We start from the raw sequence: 18,457 nt of genomic DNA, 5'->3' as shown, positions 1-18,457 counted from the left end.
GGTTTCATTGTTATGGATTCTGCGGATACCTGGATTTTTTTTTTCCCAGAAGGACAATGAAAAGACAATTAGGAATTCTTTTTTTTGACAAGGCTTTTTTGGGGTGTGACATGGTTGCAGATAATTTGCTGATGTTGGGTTGCTTGAACTCACTTCAGGGAAAACACCTGACTGTTTTTCTGGCTGGGTTATATGGCTGTTCTAATTGAACAAATGGCTTTGGATTTTCAGTTGAAATGAAGCTTGCTGAAAGAAGGAAGCTTCCCAGTTCACCTATCTTATTTTTCAAAAGAAAAACCCTTGTTGTGAAAGCAGTATGAAACCTGCATGTCCTCACAAACTGCAGCTGAAAGAATCCTCAATACTGTATGTTCCAGAGATACTGCATTTGCAAAGAGTCAAGAAGCCTTTGGTGGCACCAAAAGCTCACAATGACAGCCATCCAATAATCATTGTTGTTTTTGAAAGCTAAGAATCATTAGCCATAAGTAGTTTGTTTCCCAAACTGAATTTCTGCGGAACATTTTCTCTTTTTATTTGAAGCGTGTGTTTGTCTATGCATTTTCAGGCAATTTTTAAGGAATTATAAGGATTATATTTATATTTCTGTTTTCATTTTATAAATTGCATATATTAACTAATTCTACATCTTCATTGAATAGGCTCTATTTTAGAATAAATGAATCACTTTGTGTTGATTTATTAAAAAAAACCTGATTGGTGGATTTTTTAAAATGTCTGCTTTGGGAAAAAACGCCAACAAGTGACCATATCAGAAACTAATTAAACAATAGAATTTACATTGTGACCCATGGAGTATAGAAAGGCAATGTCTCCTTCCATCTCAGTCATAACAATTATCACTGTTGTCATGGGTAAAATTATATTCTGGAATGGAGTACATTTTATTATTAAATTAAACAAGAACCACAGCCTCCTGCACTCTTTCAGATGATGGAACCCAGATGTAATTTTTCTGTCAAAAACATGATGAAACACACTTCCATTCCAGTCTATTCAGCTCAGGCTCACAGCTGACAATGAGCATGAGACCATACAGAGTTCATGTTTGAAATGCTTTAAAATGTACAACAGCTGCATAAAGTCAGACTTTTCTGTACATAACGTTGAAGTCGAATCATATTTACAAGTTCGGGTTTGAAAATGCAGGACAAACAAAATTGCTTCTGTTGTCTCGCGAATATAAAGAAATCACACAATGACCAACTAGCATACTGCAGGGTAAATCTTTCAAAACAGTTTTGAAAGTTTGTTAAACAACAACTATGCTTTCTATTGAGGAGCAGCATCATTTGGGAATTCTAAAAGCAGAAATCTGGCTGAACTCCCAAAATATTCCACATAACAATCATAACCACTGTAATGGCTGACCAAAAGAATTTTTCTCTTCACAATAAAATTAATGTGATAATTTCAAGCCTCAAGGTTTAGCTGAGATAATGGTGATTTTTTTTCACACACTCTTGAGTCAGGTCTAACATAATTTCCATCATTTTAATTATACAAGGTTAGCTCAAATGTTGTCTCACTGTGTTCATCTTTGATCAAGTGTATCAAATTGTGAAACTGACAAGGGCCATTAAATTAATTGAAAGCTTATTGTTAGAGACGAAGTGAAGGTGAATTGCAGCACAATTTAAGCATTTGAAGTTATGGTCCTCAATTATATTTCTTACTATCAATAGTAACACAGTGCAGTAGTTATTAAACTAATTTTAGGTTTGCTTAATCAATTTTTGTCAATTTTCCAAGATTCTTTTAATGTCTAAACGGAGTTGTTCTTTTGTTATCATTCCTCAGCAGGATGTGGGTGTACTGGGGAGTTCAGCAGTTATTGCTTGTCCCCAAATTCCCTTCAATGAGTGGTGTCCTAGATCATTTCACAGAGCCAGTATGAGTCATTGTCTCGGCCATGGATCTTGAATCGAGGCAAGACCAGTCAAGGACAATAAATTTTCTTTCCTGAAAGACATTGATGAACTAGGTGGGATTTTAATATAATCCAGCAGCAATTTGGGAATAAAACTTGGTCCCCATCATTTTGTGAGCATGCACTTAGCAATATTCAGCCTGTATACACCATAAGGCATGGAGGTAGGATACACATAGATTTGTTTTTGATTGCAGCATTGTTGTAGTAGATCGCACATTGCTTATTGCATATGCAGACAGCAGGAAAAAAGCAGCATTCACTGACAGACTGTGCTGCAGCCAGCCTGCACACGTTAAAAGCTCTCTCTCTCTCTCTCTCTCTCACCACCCCTGTCTCTCTCTCTCTCTCTCTCTCTCGTGCCCCCATCCCCAACCCGTCTCTCTCTCCATCTCCCTCTCTCTCTCTCTCAAAGGGAAGTAACGTACAGTGCTCGGAGCTGCTGCTAGTTGTTCTGACTCTTGGTACATGCAGCAGCTGCACAATGATTCAGGCACTCAGAGCTGCTGTCTCCTACTCAAGCTCTCTTACAAACATCTGTCTTACAGGACAAGGTAGCCCACAGTAGAAAGTAGAAAGGTATAACTGGCAAATAACAAGTATGTCTGTGAAGGATATAGTTTTCCAAATCAATAACCAGCTGTGACCAGGCCCAGATATCTGGCATAGCTGATAGTATTGAGATTGTTCCTACCTTGTGTGTCCTTCAGTATAATGACCAAGTTGGCTTTCAATCCCACTTTTCTGATCTTAACCACATCACCTTCTAGAACCCCTCCAAGCCACTTTCTATGTTGACTTAGAAATATATCGCCATTCCTTCACTGTCACTGAATCAAAATCCTGGAATTGTCTCCTTAATAGCATTGTGGGCCAACGCTCAGCAGGTGGACTGCAGCCATTCAGAAGGCAGCTCACCACCTCCTCCTCAAGGGCAACTAGGGACAGGCAATAAATGCTGGTCAGCCAGTGATACCCACACCCCACAAATTAATTTTAAAAAGCAACCCTTTTCTGATTACTTCTTTTAAAGACACCAAAGAACTGGCACTTCTCTGCCACAGCGGAGCCAGATGGGGTAGAAAGAGCAGCAGTATAGCACATAGTAGCCCCATCACTTGATCTGACACTCCCAGTCCCCAGATTAGGTATTGACATTCTACGTATCTTCGAGATATGTTTACAGTTGCAATCTACAATTGGTGAGTCATCAGGCATGATTGTGCTGTAGCCAGGCCAGGAGGAGGGAAATGTCAGTGCGCTGGCTACTCCAGGTGGAGGTCATAGACAGGTCCTTTTACTGGGGACTCTGATCAGGCAGCATTCAGGAGAACACTGGTGGGGATTCACACACTGCATTGACCATCTACAGCTTCCTCTCACATTCCAGGAACCTGGAATAATCCAGCTCAGTATGACAGAGAGCATTGTAATAGAACAAGTTCTCTGATGCCATAGAATCCCTGCAGTGCATATGGAGGTCATTGGACCCATTGAGTCTGCACTGACCCTCCAAAGACCTTCCACCACTGACCCAAATCCCCCACTCCTTCCCTCCAACCTGCATTTACCATGGATAATTCACCTAGCCTGCACATTCCTGGACACTACTGGCAATTTAGCATTACCAATCCACCTAAACTGCATTTCTTTGGACATCATTGGGTAAATATTCCCCACTCTTTGCTCCAGCCTTTCTGTCCTGTTGCAGACAGCAAGTTACTTCAACTGCAACTCTGATATCGCTTACAGTCTATGTGTGAACAGATCACCAAATCAGCGACACTCATTGCCAAATGTAACAACTCACGACAACACTTTCAAACACAGTAATTCTGGAGACAATTCCAGAATTCCAACTAAATTACCTTGACTGCAAGTTTGCTATGGTGCCAACACCAGTTCAGAGGTTTCTAGCATGCATAAGGGATGACCCTGCAAAAACATTCCCATATGGGGAGCTCCATGGGCTGTCCCAGAAGCAGCTAAGGACATTCTGCATTCACACAGAGGGACTCCAGTGTCCATTACATCACCACCAGCAGTGCTGCGGATTGGAATTTCACAGCCAGTCACTGTCACCCATACTAGCTTTTTAATTCGAGATATATCAATTGAACTCAACTTCCTCAGATGGCAGAATTGGAACTCATATGTCCAAAATCATTAATGTGCTCCAGTAACATCACCACCACGATATAGTCCCTGAGGGATTGTCACTCACATTCACACCAGCTGCAAAGAAATACTGACTTGCATGTGAAGGAGATCAGATTACAATTTACAGAGATACATCACAAGCCTATCAACAGTAAACATCAAAAACACCTCCCAGAGTAACAAACTCAGGAACTGCTGAATGTCTCAAGAAAACACAGCATCAACATTTGGAAATTAAACACTGAGCTAGATTTTTTTGTGGATCTGGAGGTTTGTTTTCAGATATGGCCTGTCATTGACCTGTCCCAGGGAGACAGTCATTTAAGTGATCAGGCCTCTGTTGATGTATCAGAGGGTAAATCTACCAAAGAACTGGAAGCTGGAGCATCAGCAAGGAAAGAAATATTATTTTGCACAATTGAGAACAAAGGGAAAATATCATGCAATTCAAAACCCTCTCTCACATCAAGTCAACTTTGTTTTTGCTACATCTTGAACCTTTTGTAAAAAAAATGAAATAAAAGTTTTTTCTCAACACCTTGAAAGTTTTGGAAAGTTGTTAAATTTTCAAATCACCTCCAACGTCTTTCCTAAGCATAAATTCTAACTTAGATGAGTTACAATAACGTTGAAAAGGTCACCACTTGATGGAAGGAATACATAAGAAATTGCTCCATGTCAGTGAAGTCCCCAGCTACAACTGAAAATGAAACCATTCCAGAAAAATATAGACCAACAACACAGTCCTCATACAAGAAAAAGTTGCAAGTAAGTCTGCAGCAGAACATGAAGTTGGTTTTATCTTTCTTTACTGAAGTATGGCTTCCATGAACACAACTTAGTGAAACATCTCAAATGCACTGAGGTTTGTAGACCATCGTACAATCTTTTAAATAAGGTTGTGGCAGAATATGCAAAATGAAAATAGAGATCTTTTGCACAAATTAAAAGGAAGCAAATTGACCAGTAATAAAATAAACTCTGGTTTCCCAGAGAATTGAGATTCTATAACTTTAAATTTTAATTGCTGCTATGATTTAACCTTATGCTGCCAAGACTGAATGTTTAATTGTGAGAAAGACAGAAGTGGAAAATGTGACCTGGACTGTAGGCACTATATTATTTGTTAAGATATTTACAATATTGTAGTTTGTGGTACCCAGAAGTGTCATTGAACGTATAATTATGACAAAGATCAGGGGGTGGACGTGAAGTGATGTGAGAATGAGACTTTACAAGTTTTAAAATGCCCCATTCAACATAAGATGAAGCATAATAGTATGGATAGGGGAGATGGCCGTCATACTAAATGTTTGCTAGTGGAGAGGGCCATATGATCTGGATTTCATGGAGAAAGAAACCCAAATCAAAACCTATTAAATATGAAGCATCAACTTACACTCCCTGGCATATAAATGGAAAGCTGTTTTTTGGAGCTAGGTACAGTGATATAGAGAGGAAGAAACAATGTACCTATGAAAGCAGGCAGTACTGTTGGGATTTTTGGAAATTTCAGGAACAGTAAAGCACCAAGGTGGGACTCGAGGTCAGCCTGGCAGACTCAGGCTGATTGGATTGACTATTAAAGGACCCTGAAAGTTCCAACCTGGCAATGACATGCAAAGTAAGCACTGGAAACAACTTGGGAATAACTTAAAAAGCCAAATACCTTCCACAATGCAATGCGTAGTGAACAAAATTGTAAGATGTCTGGAATGAGCTGCCAGAGGAAGTGGCGGAGGCTGGTACAACTACAACATTTAAAAGGCATCTGGATGGGTATATGAATAGGGAGCATTGAGAGGGAAATGGGCAAATGGGACTAGATTAGGTTAGGATATTTAGTCGGCATTGTCGAGTTGGACCAAAGGGTCTGTTTCCATGTTGTACATCTCTATGACTCTATGTCTTTCATTTCTGTTAGTTAAGTTGAAAGTACCTTTACTTAAGTTCAGTTAGTTACCTGTTCAGTATATTTATTTATGCTGAGAAAAGGTACATGCTATGGATGCAAGAATTCTAAATTTCAATGCGAACAATGCATAAGAATACATTAATTGGTTGTCAAGGCACAGATATGTTGCTGTATAACCTTCCCACTAGTTGGTGGTGTAGAGCCTATACTGAGCAATGTAACTGCACATCTTTCTGCTCCTTTGCTTGAACCAAATTGATTCTGTCCTTTAACATGCCTCACGGGAGGCTGCTAAGTAAGGTGAGGGCCCATGGTGTTCGAGGGAGCTCTTGTCATGGATTGAGGATTGGCTATCTAACAGAAGGCAGAGAGTTGGGATAAAAGGTTCTTCTTCAGAATGGCAGCTAGTGACAAGTGGTGTCCTGCAGGGTTCAGTGTTGGGGTCGTACCTGTTCACTTTATATATTAATGATCTGGACGAAGGGACTGGTAGCATTCTGGCAAAGTTCATCGATGATACAAAGTTAGGTGTACTGAGGAGGTGAGGAAAGTACAGAAAGATTTAGACAGATTAGGAGAGTGGTCCAAGAAATGACTGATGAAATTCAATGTGAGCAAATGCGAGGTCTTGCACTTTGGAAAAAAGAACACAAGCATGGACTATTTTCTAAATGGTGAGAAAATTCATAAAGCCAAAGTACAAAGGGATCTGAGAGTGCTAGTCCAGGATTCTCTAAAGGTTGACTTGCAGGTTGAGTCCGTGGTTAAGAAAGCAAATGTAATGATGCCATTTATCTCAAGAGCAGTGGTGTGCTACTGAGACTTTGCAAAGCTCTGGTTAGGCCCCATTTAAAATACTGCGTCCAGTTTTGGGTCCCATACCTCAGGAAGGACACACTGGCACTGGCATGTGGAGATTCACATGGATGATCCCTGGAATGGTAAGCCTAACATACGATGAACGGCTGAGGATGCTAAGATTGTATTGATTAGAGTTTAGAAGTTTAAAGGGAGATCTAATAGAAGCTTAGAAAGGGTGGACGCTGGGAAATTGTTTCCGCCAGGCGGGATATTAGGACCCTTGGGCACAGCCTTAGAATTAGAGGGGTGTCAATTTAGAATGGAAATGAGGAAAGATTTTTTTAGCCAGAGAATGGTGTGCCCTTGGAATTCATTGATTAGAGTGGTGCTGGAAAAGCACAGCAGTTCAGGCAGCATCCGAGGAGCAGCAAAATCGACATTTCGGGCAAAAGCCCTTCATCAGGAATACAGGCAGAGAGCCTGAAGGGTGGAGAGATGCATCTTTTCCAGCACCACTCTAATCTAGAATCTGGTTTCCAGCATCTGCAGTCATTGTTTTTACCCTGTGGAATTCACTGCCACGGAGCACAGTGGAGGCCAGGATATTAAATGTCTTAGAACAAAGATAGGAACAAAGGAAAGAACAAAGAAAATTTACAGCCCAGGAACAGGCCCTTCAGCTCTCCTAGTCTGAGCCGATCCAAATGTACTGTCTAAACCTGTCGCCCAATTCCTAAGCACCTGTATCCCTCTGGTCTCCACTTACTCACGCATCTTCAATGAATCTACCACTTCTGCACAACGCGTTCCAAACACCCACCCCCCTCTGTGTAAAGTACTTGCCGCGTGTATCCCCCTTAAAAGATCCACCTCTTGCCTTGAAAGCGTGACCTCTCCTTTTTGAATCCCTCACCCTGGGAAAAAGCTTGCCTCTATCTACCCTGTCTATACCCTTCATGATTTTGTAAACCTCAATCAGGTACCCCCTCAATCTCCTCTTTTCTAATGAAAATAAACCTAACCTACTCAACCTCTCTTCATAGCTAGCACCTTCCATACCAGGCAACATCCTCGTAAACCTCCTCTGCACCCTCTCCAAAGCATCCATATCCTTTCGGTAATGTGGCGACCAGAACTGTACACAGTATTCTAAATGCGGCCAAACCAATGTCTTGTACAATTTTAACATAACCTGCCAGCTCTTATACTCAATATCCCGTCCAATGAAGACAAACATACCATATACCTTCTTGACCACTCTATCCACCTGTGCAGCAAACATCAGGGTACAATGGACCTGCACTCCCAGATCTCTCTGCATATCAACTTTTCCCAAGGGTCTTCCGTTTGTTGTATAATTTACTCTAGAATTAGTCTTGCCTAAATGCATCATCTCATATTTGCCTGGATTGAAATCCATCTGCCACTTTTCCGCCCAACTCTCCAGTCTATTTAAATTCTCCTGTATTCTCTGACAGTCTCTTATGCTTTCTGCTACTCCACCAATCTTCGTGTCATCTGCAAACGTGCTGATCATACCAACAGTGCCCTCTTCCAGATCACTTATGTATATTACAAACAACAGTGGCCCTAATACTGACCCCTGTGGAACACCACTGGTCACCTTTCTCCATTTCGAGAAACTTCCTTCAACTTCTACTCTCTGTCTCCTGTTGCTCAACCAGTTCTTTATCCACCTAGCTAGAACACCCTGCACACCATGTGACTTTACTTTCTCCATTAGTCTACCATGGGGAACCTTATCAAATGCCTTACTAAAGTCCATGTATATGACATCAACAGCTCTTCCTTCAACTTGTTCACTTCCTCGAAGAACTCCATTAAGTTGGTAAGGCATGATCTACCCCATAAAAAAAACATGTTTCTTATCACTGATAAGCCCATTCTTTTCTAAATATAAGTAGATCCTATCCATCAGTACCTTCTCCAGCAACATTCCCACCACTGACATCAGGCTCACTGGTCTGTAATTACCTGGAATATCCCTACTATCCTTCTTGTACAGGGGAACAACATGAGCAACCCTCCAGTCCTCCGGCACCTCACCTGTATTTAAGGATGCCACAAAGATATCTATCAGGGCCCTAGCTATTTCCTCTCTCATTTCCCTCAGCAACCTGGGATAGATCCCATCCGGTCCTGGGGATTTGTCCACCTTAATCTCTTCAAGGCAGAGATTGATAAATTCTTAATTTTGCAAGGAATTAAGGGATATGGGGAGAGTGCAGGTAAGTGGAGTTGAAATGCCCATCAGCCATGATTGAATGGCAGAATGGACTCGATGGGCCAAATGGCCTTACTTCCACTCCTTCTTATGGTCTTATGATCTTATGTTCTTTTTTTCTAGCAATGCTGAAATTTGAATTCAACAAAAATCTGGAATTAAGTGTCTAACAGTGACCTTTACCGACTATCAGGAAAATCCCATCTGGTTCACAAAGTCCTTTAGGGAAGGAAACTGCCATCCTTATCTGGTCTGGCCGACAACACAGACCCACAGCAATGTGGCTTACTCTTGACTGCCCTCTGGATAATTAGGGATGGGCAATAAATGGAGGCCTTGCCAGCAACCCACACCATGCGAATAAATGAATAATAAAAAAATGTAAGGTTCTTGTTGGCTTTTAGTATTACCCGCCCTCTGGTCCTCCTTTTCTATTTCGTTCTGAACACCTTGTACCTGGGAATATTCAATACCAGTCCAGCCCTTCCTTGAGCTTGGTCTGCATTAACACTGCAACATATTTCTATCATTCAGCCTGAGATTACCAAATCTTACTAGCTAGATTTCATTATTAACAAACACGCAGTGAAGCATGATTCACGCTTTCATTACTTTCTCCCTTCCTCTGACTTCACCTGTTATCTTGCCCTTCTTTATGCTAGTGCTCTCTGTCTCTCTGAGTATTTTGTGAACGCTGAAATTCTTCTGTAACATTCTTTCTTGATTCCCACAACCCTCCCAATGTAGTTTAAAGCCGGGTGTCATTTTCCCTACAGCCATTCCCAGGAATCTAAAGCCCTCCCTCCTACACCATCTTTCCTGCCACCTGTACTTCTGTCTTATTCTTCTATTTCTGTATTTACTTGTGTTTGCACGTGGCATTGGGAGTAATCCAGAAATTACTACTTTTGAGGTACTGCTTTCTTATTTTCTACCTAGCTCCCAAACTGGACCACATCCCTCTTCCTACCAAGTCATTGATGCTAATATGGACCGTGACCTCTACCCACTGTTCACCCACTCCTGGAAGAATGACCTGCAGTCACTGTGACATCCTTGACCCTGGCACCAGGAAGCTGAAAATGTGTTGCTGGAAAAGGGCAGCAGGTCAGGCAGAATCCAAGGAGCAGGAGAATCGACGTTTCGGGCATGAGCCCTTCTTCAGGAATGTGAAAAGTGTGCCAAGCAGGCTAAGATAAAAGGAAGGGAGGAGGGACTTGGGGGAGGGGCGTTGGAAATGCGATAGGTGGAAGGAGGTTAAGGTGAGGGTGCTAAGGTGAGAGTGATAGGCCGGAGTGAGGGTGGGGGCGGAGAGGTCAGGAAGAAGATTGCAGGTTAGGAAGGTGGTGCTGAGTTCAAGGGTTGGGACTGAGACAAGGTGGGGGGAGGGGAAACGAGGAAACTGGAGAAATCTGAGTTCATCCCTTGTGGTTGGAGGGTTCCTAGGCGGAAGATGAGGTGCTCTTCCTCCAGCCGTCGTGTTGCTATGGTCTGGTGATGGAGGAGTCCAAGGACCTACATGTCCTTGGTGGAGTGGGAAGGGGAGTTGAAGTGTTGAGCCATGGGATGGTTGGGTTGGTTGGTCCGGGTGTCCCAGAAGTGTTCTCTGAAACGTTCAGCAAGTAGGCGGCCTGTCTCCCCAATATAGAGGAGGCCACATCGGGTGCAGCGGATGCAGTAAATGATGTGTGTGGAGGTGCAGGTGAATTTGTGGCGGATATGGAAGGATCCCTTGGGGCCTTGGAGGGACGTAAGGGGCAGCAAGTTTTGCATTGCTTGCGGTTGCAGGGGAAGGTGCCAGGAGTGGACGTTGGGTTGGTGGGGGGGTGTGGACCTGACGAGGGAGTCATGGAGGGAGTGGTCTTTTCAGAACGCTGATAGGGGAGGGGAGGGAAATATATCCCTGGTGGTGGGGTCCGTTTGGAGGTGGTGGAAATGACGACAGATGATACAATGTATATGGAGGTTGGTGGGGTGGTAGGTGAGGACCAGTGGGGTTCTGTCCTGGTGGTGATTGGAGGGGCAGGGCTCAAGGGTGGAGGAGCGGGAAACGGAGGAGCTGCGGTGGAGAGCATCGTCGACCACGTCTGGGGGGAGTTTGCGGTTTTTGACGAAGGAGGCCATCTGGGTTGTTCGGTATTGGAACCGGTCCTCCTGGGAGCAGATGCGGCGGAGACGAAGGAATTGGGAATGTGGGATGGCGGTTTTACAGGGGGCAGGGTGGGAGGAGGTGTAGTCTAGGTAGCTGTGGGAGTCGGTCGGTTTATAGTAAATGTCCGTGTTGATTCGGTCGCCTGAGATAGAAATGGAGAGGTCTAGGAAGGGGAGGGAGGAGTCTGAGACGGTCCATGGTAAATTTGAGGTCGGGATGGAAGGTGTTAGTAAAGTGGATGAACTGTTCAACCTCCTCGTGGGAGCACGAGGCAGCGTCGATACAATCATCGATGTAGCGGAGGAAAAGGTGGGTGGTGGTGCCAACCACCCCGTGGCTCAACACTTCAACTCCCCCTCCCACTCCACCAAGGACATGCAGGTCCTCGGACTCCTCCATCGCCAGACCATAGCAACACGACGGCTGGAGGAAGAGCGCCTCATTTTCCGCCTAGGAACCCTCCAACCGCAAGGGATGAACTGAGATTTCTCCAGTTTCCTCATTTCCCCTCCCCCCATCTTATCTCAGTCCCAACCTTCAAACTCAGCACCACCTTCCTAACCTGCAATCTTCTTCCTGACCTCTCCACCCCCACCCCCACTCTGGCCTTTCACCCTCACCTTCGCACCCTCACCTTTTCCAGCAACACATTTTCAGCTCTGATCTCCAGCATCTGCAGGCCTCACTTTTTCCTGGCACCAGGAAGGCAACATACCATCCTGGAGTCACACTGACACCACAGAAAGACCTGTCTATTTGTCTAACTCATGAATTCTCCATCAACACTCCTCATCCTTCCTTCTTCCTCCCCTAGTGGGGTCAGGCCATTTGTGGTGCCAGAGACACGGCTCTGACTGCACTCCTTGGATAAGACAGTGCCCCACCAGCTTCCAAAGTGGGAAACTTCTTTGTGAGCAATATCCCAGCAGATTCCTACACTACCTGCCTTTTTCCCTCAGACAGTCACATATTTCCTATCTGTCCCCAGGCCTTTAAACCACGGCATGGTCACCTCTATAACTGACACACACTTCTCAGCCTTATTCCTGATTTTTCTCAGTTAAATCCAAGTATAGCCATTTTTCTAAAAAGAACACTTTCCTTAATTACAGCAACTTAAAGAAATCCCTGGTGAAAGTTTCTTACCGATTAATTTCATGTAAAAGGGTACAGGAACACCTCCTCTCTCCTTCAACAAATTCTCCACTCAGCACATTTTACTCCTTGCAGTAAACCTTATTCAATACACCTCCCCCATCCCCTATATATTAACTCTCCATCTGTACCTATCAGTCATTAACTGCCTCCGCTGACTCTGAGACTTTACAGAATTCCATTCTATTACAGTCGCAGTTAAGAAAACTAGCGATCCAATGATCGCACTTTCATATTACAGTGCTCCCATCACTGCAAGATATATTAAGTATTTTGCTTTCACAGAAAAAAAGAGAATCTTTTGATCATAAAGAATTGAGGGTGATCTGATAAAGGTATTAAAATAATTTGACAGGGTAGATAGAAACTCAATACTTCTTTTATATAGAATGTAGAAGATAAAATAAGAGTTGGGACGTTTAGAAAAATAACTAGAGGGTATGTTTTCACACAAAGGGAACTATCAATCTGGAATTCTCTTCCTCAGGAAGATGTGGGTCTAAGTTTTCCCTAATTTAGTTTCCTTCTGTGCGGACCTCTGCGAGCTGTGTGCAGCAACAACGTCTGAAACTAAAAATCAATGTGTCAGGACATCAATGGGAGCACGTGGACACTCAGAGAGGTGGCTGCACAGCTTAGAGGGAACGTTGGTGTGGATTTTTGGATAAGTGCCGTTGCAATACTTGTTAAGTAAGGTTAATAAGAGTATATGAAGCTAAAGTGGGAGAGTTGAGTGGAGGGGCTGAATGGCCTGTACACTGGATGCTAGGAATTTGAAACAAACACAGAGAGTGCTGGAGGTCTGAAAAGCATTTGTGAAGATGGAAACAGGGTTAACATTTCGTGTCTGGTATGAATTCTTCAGGGTTCTGATGTCACACCAGTCTTGAAATGCTGATTGTTTGCATCTGCACACACGCTGCCAGACCTGTTAAGTTTGTCCAGCATTCTGTGTATTTGTGGCCTAGTTTTGTTTCTGTGTTCCCGACAGACAAGTCAAGAATCAGATGCCTAACATTCTGCAGAGATCGATTATAGAATTGAAATGCAAAAAATCCACTCCAGGGCTGATCTCCTTACAGTGCTGGTCTACACAGTCTTTTCCAGTAGACAAGGAAGTTATGCAGCAAGGAAACTTGTCAAAATTGCAGCATTACCATAAAGGGTGGAACTTTGCCCTGCAGTGTAAAAAGTAAATGCCACAGCACTGGAAATCCTAATATATTGCAGAGCACTTCAATTTACTCAGCACCATAAATGGAACAGGTGCTAACTGCACACATCCACCCGCAGACTTTTAGATGGACCTCATGTTTTTCTTCATTGGTTTTGAAGGATGCCAACTTTCTTTTCAAAAACCACTTTTAATCATCATTCATCAGAGGGGATGAAATCATTGGAGATTAAGCATCAGGCAAGCAATGATTCATTTTGCAGGCAACAGTATGAACAGTAACATGTCAGAACACTCATTCTCATTCCTTAAAGGAGTTTTTTTTCCCCAAAGGAGCTAGTCAGATGTTTTTAAACTTCAGTAAGCCACTTCAGTTAATGTTAATGGCACATTTTTAAAAGAACTGTAGTAAAGAAAAAATATTACTGGGATTAACTGTTTCATATTTTCTGTGCAATCTGTTTTAATTGTGCATACTGTCAAATACTGAAGGTGATACAATTTATTGTATGAATATATTTAACCCCTATAAATGAATCTACTGTCTGCTGTTCCACTGGACAAAATGGAATGTTAATTATAACATACTAATTAGATCACTTTACAGACTCTGATATCCTTAACTATAACAAGCTGCAAAAATAGTAAGGACCATTATGTTTTTGGTTAATTGCTGGTTAAACTGAATAATGCACTTTGAGAAACAGACAAAAACTCTTAGGCTCACCCAAATATCTCTCATACCTCACCTCAGTAACTACACTCACTATCAGTGATGCCTATTCTCCAGTCAGAAACCTTTCCATTTGTCTCATTGGCCCATTTATATGGTCAGCTTCACCAAACTTCTATCCAAACATATGAAATTGGAGCAGGAAAAGGCCCTTCGGCCATTTGTACCATTCAGTAAGGTCATGGGTGATTGCAACCTCAAATCCATGTTTTCGCCTAATCCTGATAAACTTTCTCTGCCTTGCTTAACAAGAATCTATCCATCTCTGCCTTAAAAATATTCAAGAACCCTGCTTCTACCATCTTTTCAGAAGGAGAGCTTCCTGATAAATTATTCAATAAGCCGCACAGTAGCGCAGTACTCTGCTGAACTTTGCATCTTCAGTGGGATAATGGCCAGCCTCCAACAACTTCTACCCGACAACTGTGGGGATAAGCACAGTCAGCTATAAAACCTCAGGCATTGGTGCTAAATACCTGGATGTGGTATTCATTTGCTTTGGCCAACGATCCATGAGCCACCCTTCATGACGAGAGATGGTCCACATCCAGAGACTTCCATATCACAGCTAGCAACACATCTATCCTGGGACAGGCTAAGCAAAGACATGCCAGAGAATTCCTAGAGGCCTGGCACTCCAACCACAACGCCATAAACAAACGCATAGATCTAGATGCCATCTATCAACCCCTCAGAAAACAAACAGGAAATGACATCACCACAAACCGCAGGAGAAAGATATAAATAGAAAGCAGGAGACAACAGCTTCGCTTCACTTGGAGGTCGCCATTGATGATGTTACCTAGCCAGGTAGTGAAACGTCTGGATATCAAATCTACAGCTCAGGGAGTAAACCTACACCCTAAACCTCAACCTGAGCTACAAACCTTCACAAACCTTGCTAGCACCACAGTCTTAAATGGTAAACTTGCCATCTGAATCATTCCCATATGCAGCAACATAAATACTGCGATGCCATGTTAAAGTAACAGAAGCTTTTGCACTTTCTGTCAACAATCTGTTATAACAAAACACTGTCGTTTTAAAAGGAAAGTATTAATACGTTGGGAGAGAGCTCATTATTAGCTAATGGCATGAAATGAGTGTTGTACCTGTTTGAAATTTTTTTTAAAATTTTGATACTAATGTTGACTACTATCATCTGAGTGTTAGACAAAGCTCATAGACACAATCAGAACTCCACTGTTGATATGGAGCAAGTTCCCTGGGCTCAGGTATATGTGTCAGTTGCACCCTACTTCCACTAAAGGTGTGGAGTTCTCTGGCTCACACGCAATCCAAGTCCCAGGATGGTTCAGAGATTGGGAATGCGGATGGTCAGGCTTTTAGATGGTGGAGAAGCTCCAGAGAAGGATGGATGACCTGTACTGAATGAAGCAATGGGCTCAGCTTGCCTTCCAGTCACTCACTCTGCTGCAGTGGCTGATTCAACTTTACTAGCCTTACGTCAGTTTTCAATTCCTTACCCCAATAAAGAAGGAACTTAGTAAGTTGAAGTTATCCATCAAAGCACCATGAGGTGTTTAATGAGGACTATCTGGCATTTCCTCTGACATTCAGTTGTGCAATAAAGCTCCAGGCAACCATTCAGCCTCCTTATCAATGTGGTTTCTTGCACTGCATAGGAATTAAATCACCATTTCAGTTAAGACTCCACATTAGCCATCTCCTTCACATCTAAAATATAGTAGTTATATACACTCCCCTCATTTATCCCGAAGCTGTATATAAAGCCTGCAATCACATCTTTCGAGTTTGGGAGGAGGAGTAGGTTGGTTGGCTGACTGACAGATTGGTAATAAGATGGCTCAGGGATGACTGTGAGGCTTTATAGATGCTTGGATGCAGCCTTTGAGATTCTGCTAGAAAAGGGTCAGAGAAAGAAAGGTTCTCTTTACCCACGCAGGCCTTTTTCTTCCAGTATCGAGTGCTGCTCTACCTGACCTCATATATTTCTCTCATTCATTCTGTAGACCAAGCAGAGTCCCCAATTTAAAAAAAAGAACTGTGGATCTGTAAATCAGAAACAAGAACAAAAGCTGCTCTAAAAGCTCAGTAGGTCTCGTAGCATCTGTGAAGAGAATTCAAAGTTAACGTTTTGGGTCTGATGGCCCGTCCCCCAGTAAATCTGCTGGGAGCAATGATTTACTTCATTCTTTTGTCTCCTACAAGGGATCCATGAAGGTATGTTTCCACAGCACTCGTTCCTCAGAGATGAGGTCCTCAGAAAATCTTCAGAATAAATATTGAGAGTGAAGCCTTGAGAAAATGCCCGAGAAGATTTCCTATTGTGTTTCAAAACTCTTTCAATTCCCAGCAGGAATTGACAGTAAGCTATGATAAACCTTTAAAATATTCTGCAACTACTTTATACCCAATTAGCTGGCTGCTGTTAGGGGAAGGTATATGGTCAAGCAGAAGCCTCCAAAATGGTATGCAGTCTTTTTAATGAGCACTCACAGACAATTTGCCTGTCAATCAGCCCTTTAAGGGTCCCCCAACAGCTTTTCATAGTTCACATTATTACTTTGAACAAAATGGAATTGTGGGACAATATCAGGTTTAATCAGTGTTGCAGCTTATGGCCCCAGCTTGACAATAGAGATCAGAGATTCTCCAGCATTAAATCTATCAAGGGAAAACTGCCCTTTAAATAACACACCTGTGTAATTAATGCAAAGCAAAATTGTTTCCAATTATAACTTCAAAAAGAAAACTAATCAGCATTCATCTCTGTCCATATGAAAATCACTCTTTTGTTATGACGATAATAAAGCTAACCCCATAAACATGGGACATACATTTTGAAAATCTATTATACAAAAATAGAGGCACAGGGCAGAATTGTCTGCTGCCTGGTTTATACACACTCAGCACAACCCTCTTCCTGTTGTTCTCTGTGCTGCTATCAATATAGCCCTGGATACCACATGCAATTAATCTAGGACACAGTATTATACCTAAAATGTTTTATATAGAGGGTTTTATTGTCATATTTTGAGCTCAGCATAGGAAGATTTAGGCAGAATGACCATATGGGTGGTTATTTCCCTTAGTCGTATTTTTTTTTAATTGTAATTTTTTTTCTGCCTTTATTTTATCAGCAATAAGACAAAAAACACTTCAGAAAATAAGTTAGACAACAGGAAGAAGCTAAAAACATGATTGCTGGGAGAGGCATTGTTAAAGTATGACACACAAGTGTGTGATTTGAAAAGCTAGCAGGATGGAGGCCAGGCCAGTTGGTGCAGAGCTTCTGACCATAAGCCATTTTCCTGGGTCAGGGGTCACTCCGAGTACAGAGCAGCAAACAGGAGTGCAAATCACTAAAAGAGGAGTCCCTTCAACTGGTCCCTCTGTTTTCTAAATCTTTGCAGATAAAAGCTACTATGAGTTAATTGAAAAACATATTTTAGCTTGACCAATGCTTGAGTCTGGCCTTACATAATGATGACATATAACAGCTGAAATAAAGATGATCAGAAATAAATAAAACATAGAATGGAGATGGAGATTAGAATTAATACTCTAATCGTCCAACTACACTGAAATCCATTTTAGGGCTCTCAACTATTCACTGTTCTTGGTGGTAAAAACAATGACTGTAGATGCTGGAAACCAGATTCTGGATTAGTGGTGCTGGAAGAGCACAGCAGTTCAGGCAGCATCCAAGGAGCATCCAAGGAGCAGTGAAATTGACATTTCGGGCAAAAGCCCTTCATTATTCCTGATGAAGGGCTTTTGCCCAAAACGTCGATTTCGCTGCTCCTTGGATGCTGCCTGAACTGCTGTGCTCTTCCAGCACCACTAATCCCGATATTCACTGTTCTTATCAGGGATTTAAATGATGGATAGAATGCACATCTAAGTTTGCTATAATCTTATAAAATATACAGAAAGAAGTGATTACAAAGAGACAAGTAAATGGGCAAACTTGGCACATGAATTTCATGATAGGCAGTTATGCGATCATCCATTTTGGATCTAGAAAAGGATGAATCAGCGCACTTTGTATGTGGAAAACAGCTTCTCTCTAATTACCCTAACTTGCTTCCTTTTTGTATCTAAACTCTTTACTCTCATCACCTTTTATCTTCCACATTTCAGGGCATATAATCCCAGTTTGTATATTATAACAACTTTATTACAT

The 18,457-nt window shown here is 42.2% G+C and overlaps 1 protein-coding gene across 3 annotated transcripts in view; it reads right to left on the bottom strand.

Annotated features, from left to right (window-relative positions):
* Positions 1-18,457, bottom strand: part of LOC140479591 (A disintegrin and metalloproteinase with thrombospondin motifs 12-like) — a 569,904-nt gene that overhangs the window by 430,306 nt on the left and 121,141 nt on the right. Inside the window, exon 1 of one of the 3 annotated variants that reach the window (XM_072573430.1) lies at positions 12,371-12,464. The exons of the other annotated variants lie outside the window; for them this stretch is intronic. Within the exon in view, the coding sequence (XP_072429531.1) occupies positions 12,371-12,383 (13 nt within the window). The 5' untranslated portion in view covers positions 12,384-12,464. Of the gene's footprint in view, positions 1-12,370; positions 12,465-18,457 lie in introns of those variants that run through there. 3 annotated transcript variants of the gene reach the window in all.

This window comes from Chiloscyllium punctatum, chromosome 1, assembly GCF_047496795.1.
Source record: "Chiloscyllium punctatum isolate Juve2018m chromosome 1, sChiPun1.3, whole genome shotgun sequence".
NCBI lineage: Eukaryota > Metazoa > Chordata > Chondrichthyes > Orectolobiformes > Hemiscylliidae > Chiloscyllium > Chiloscyllium punctatum.
This window is presented reverse-complemented; position numbering and strand designations above follow the sequence as displayed.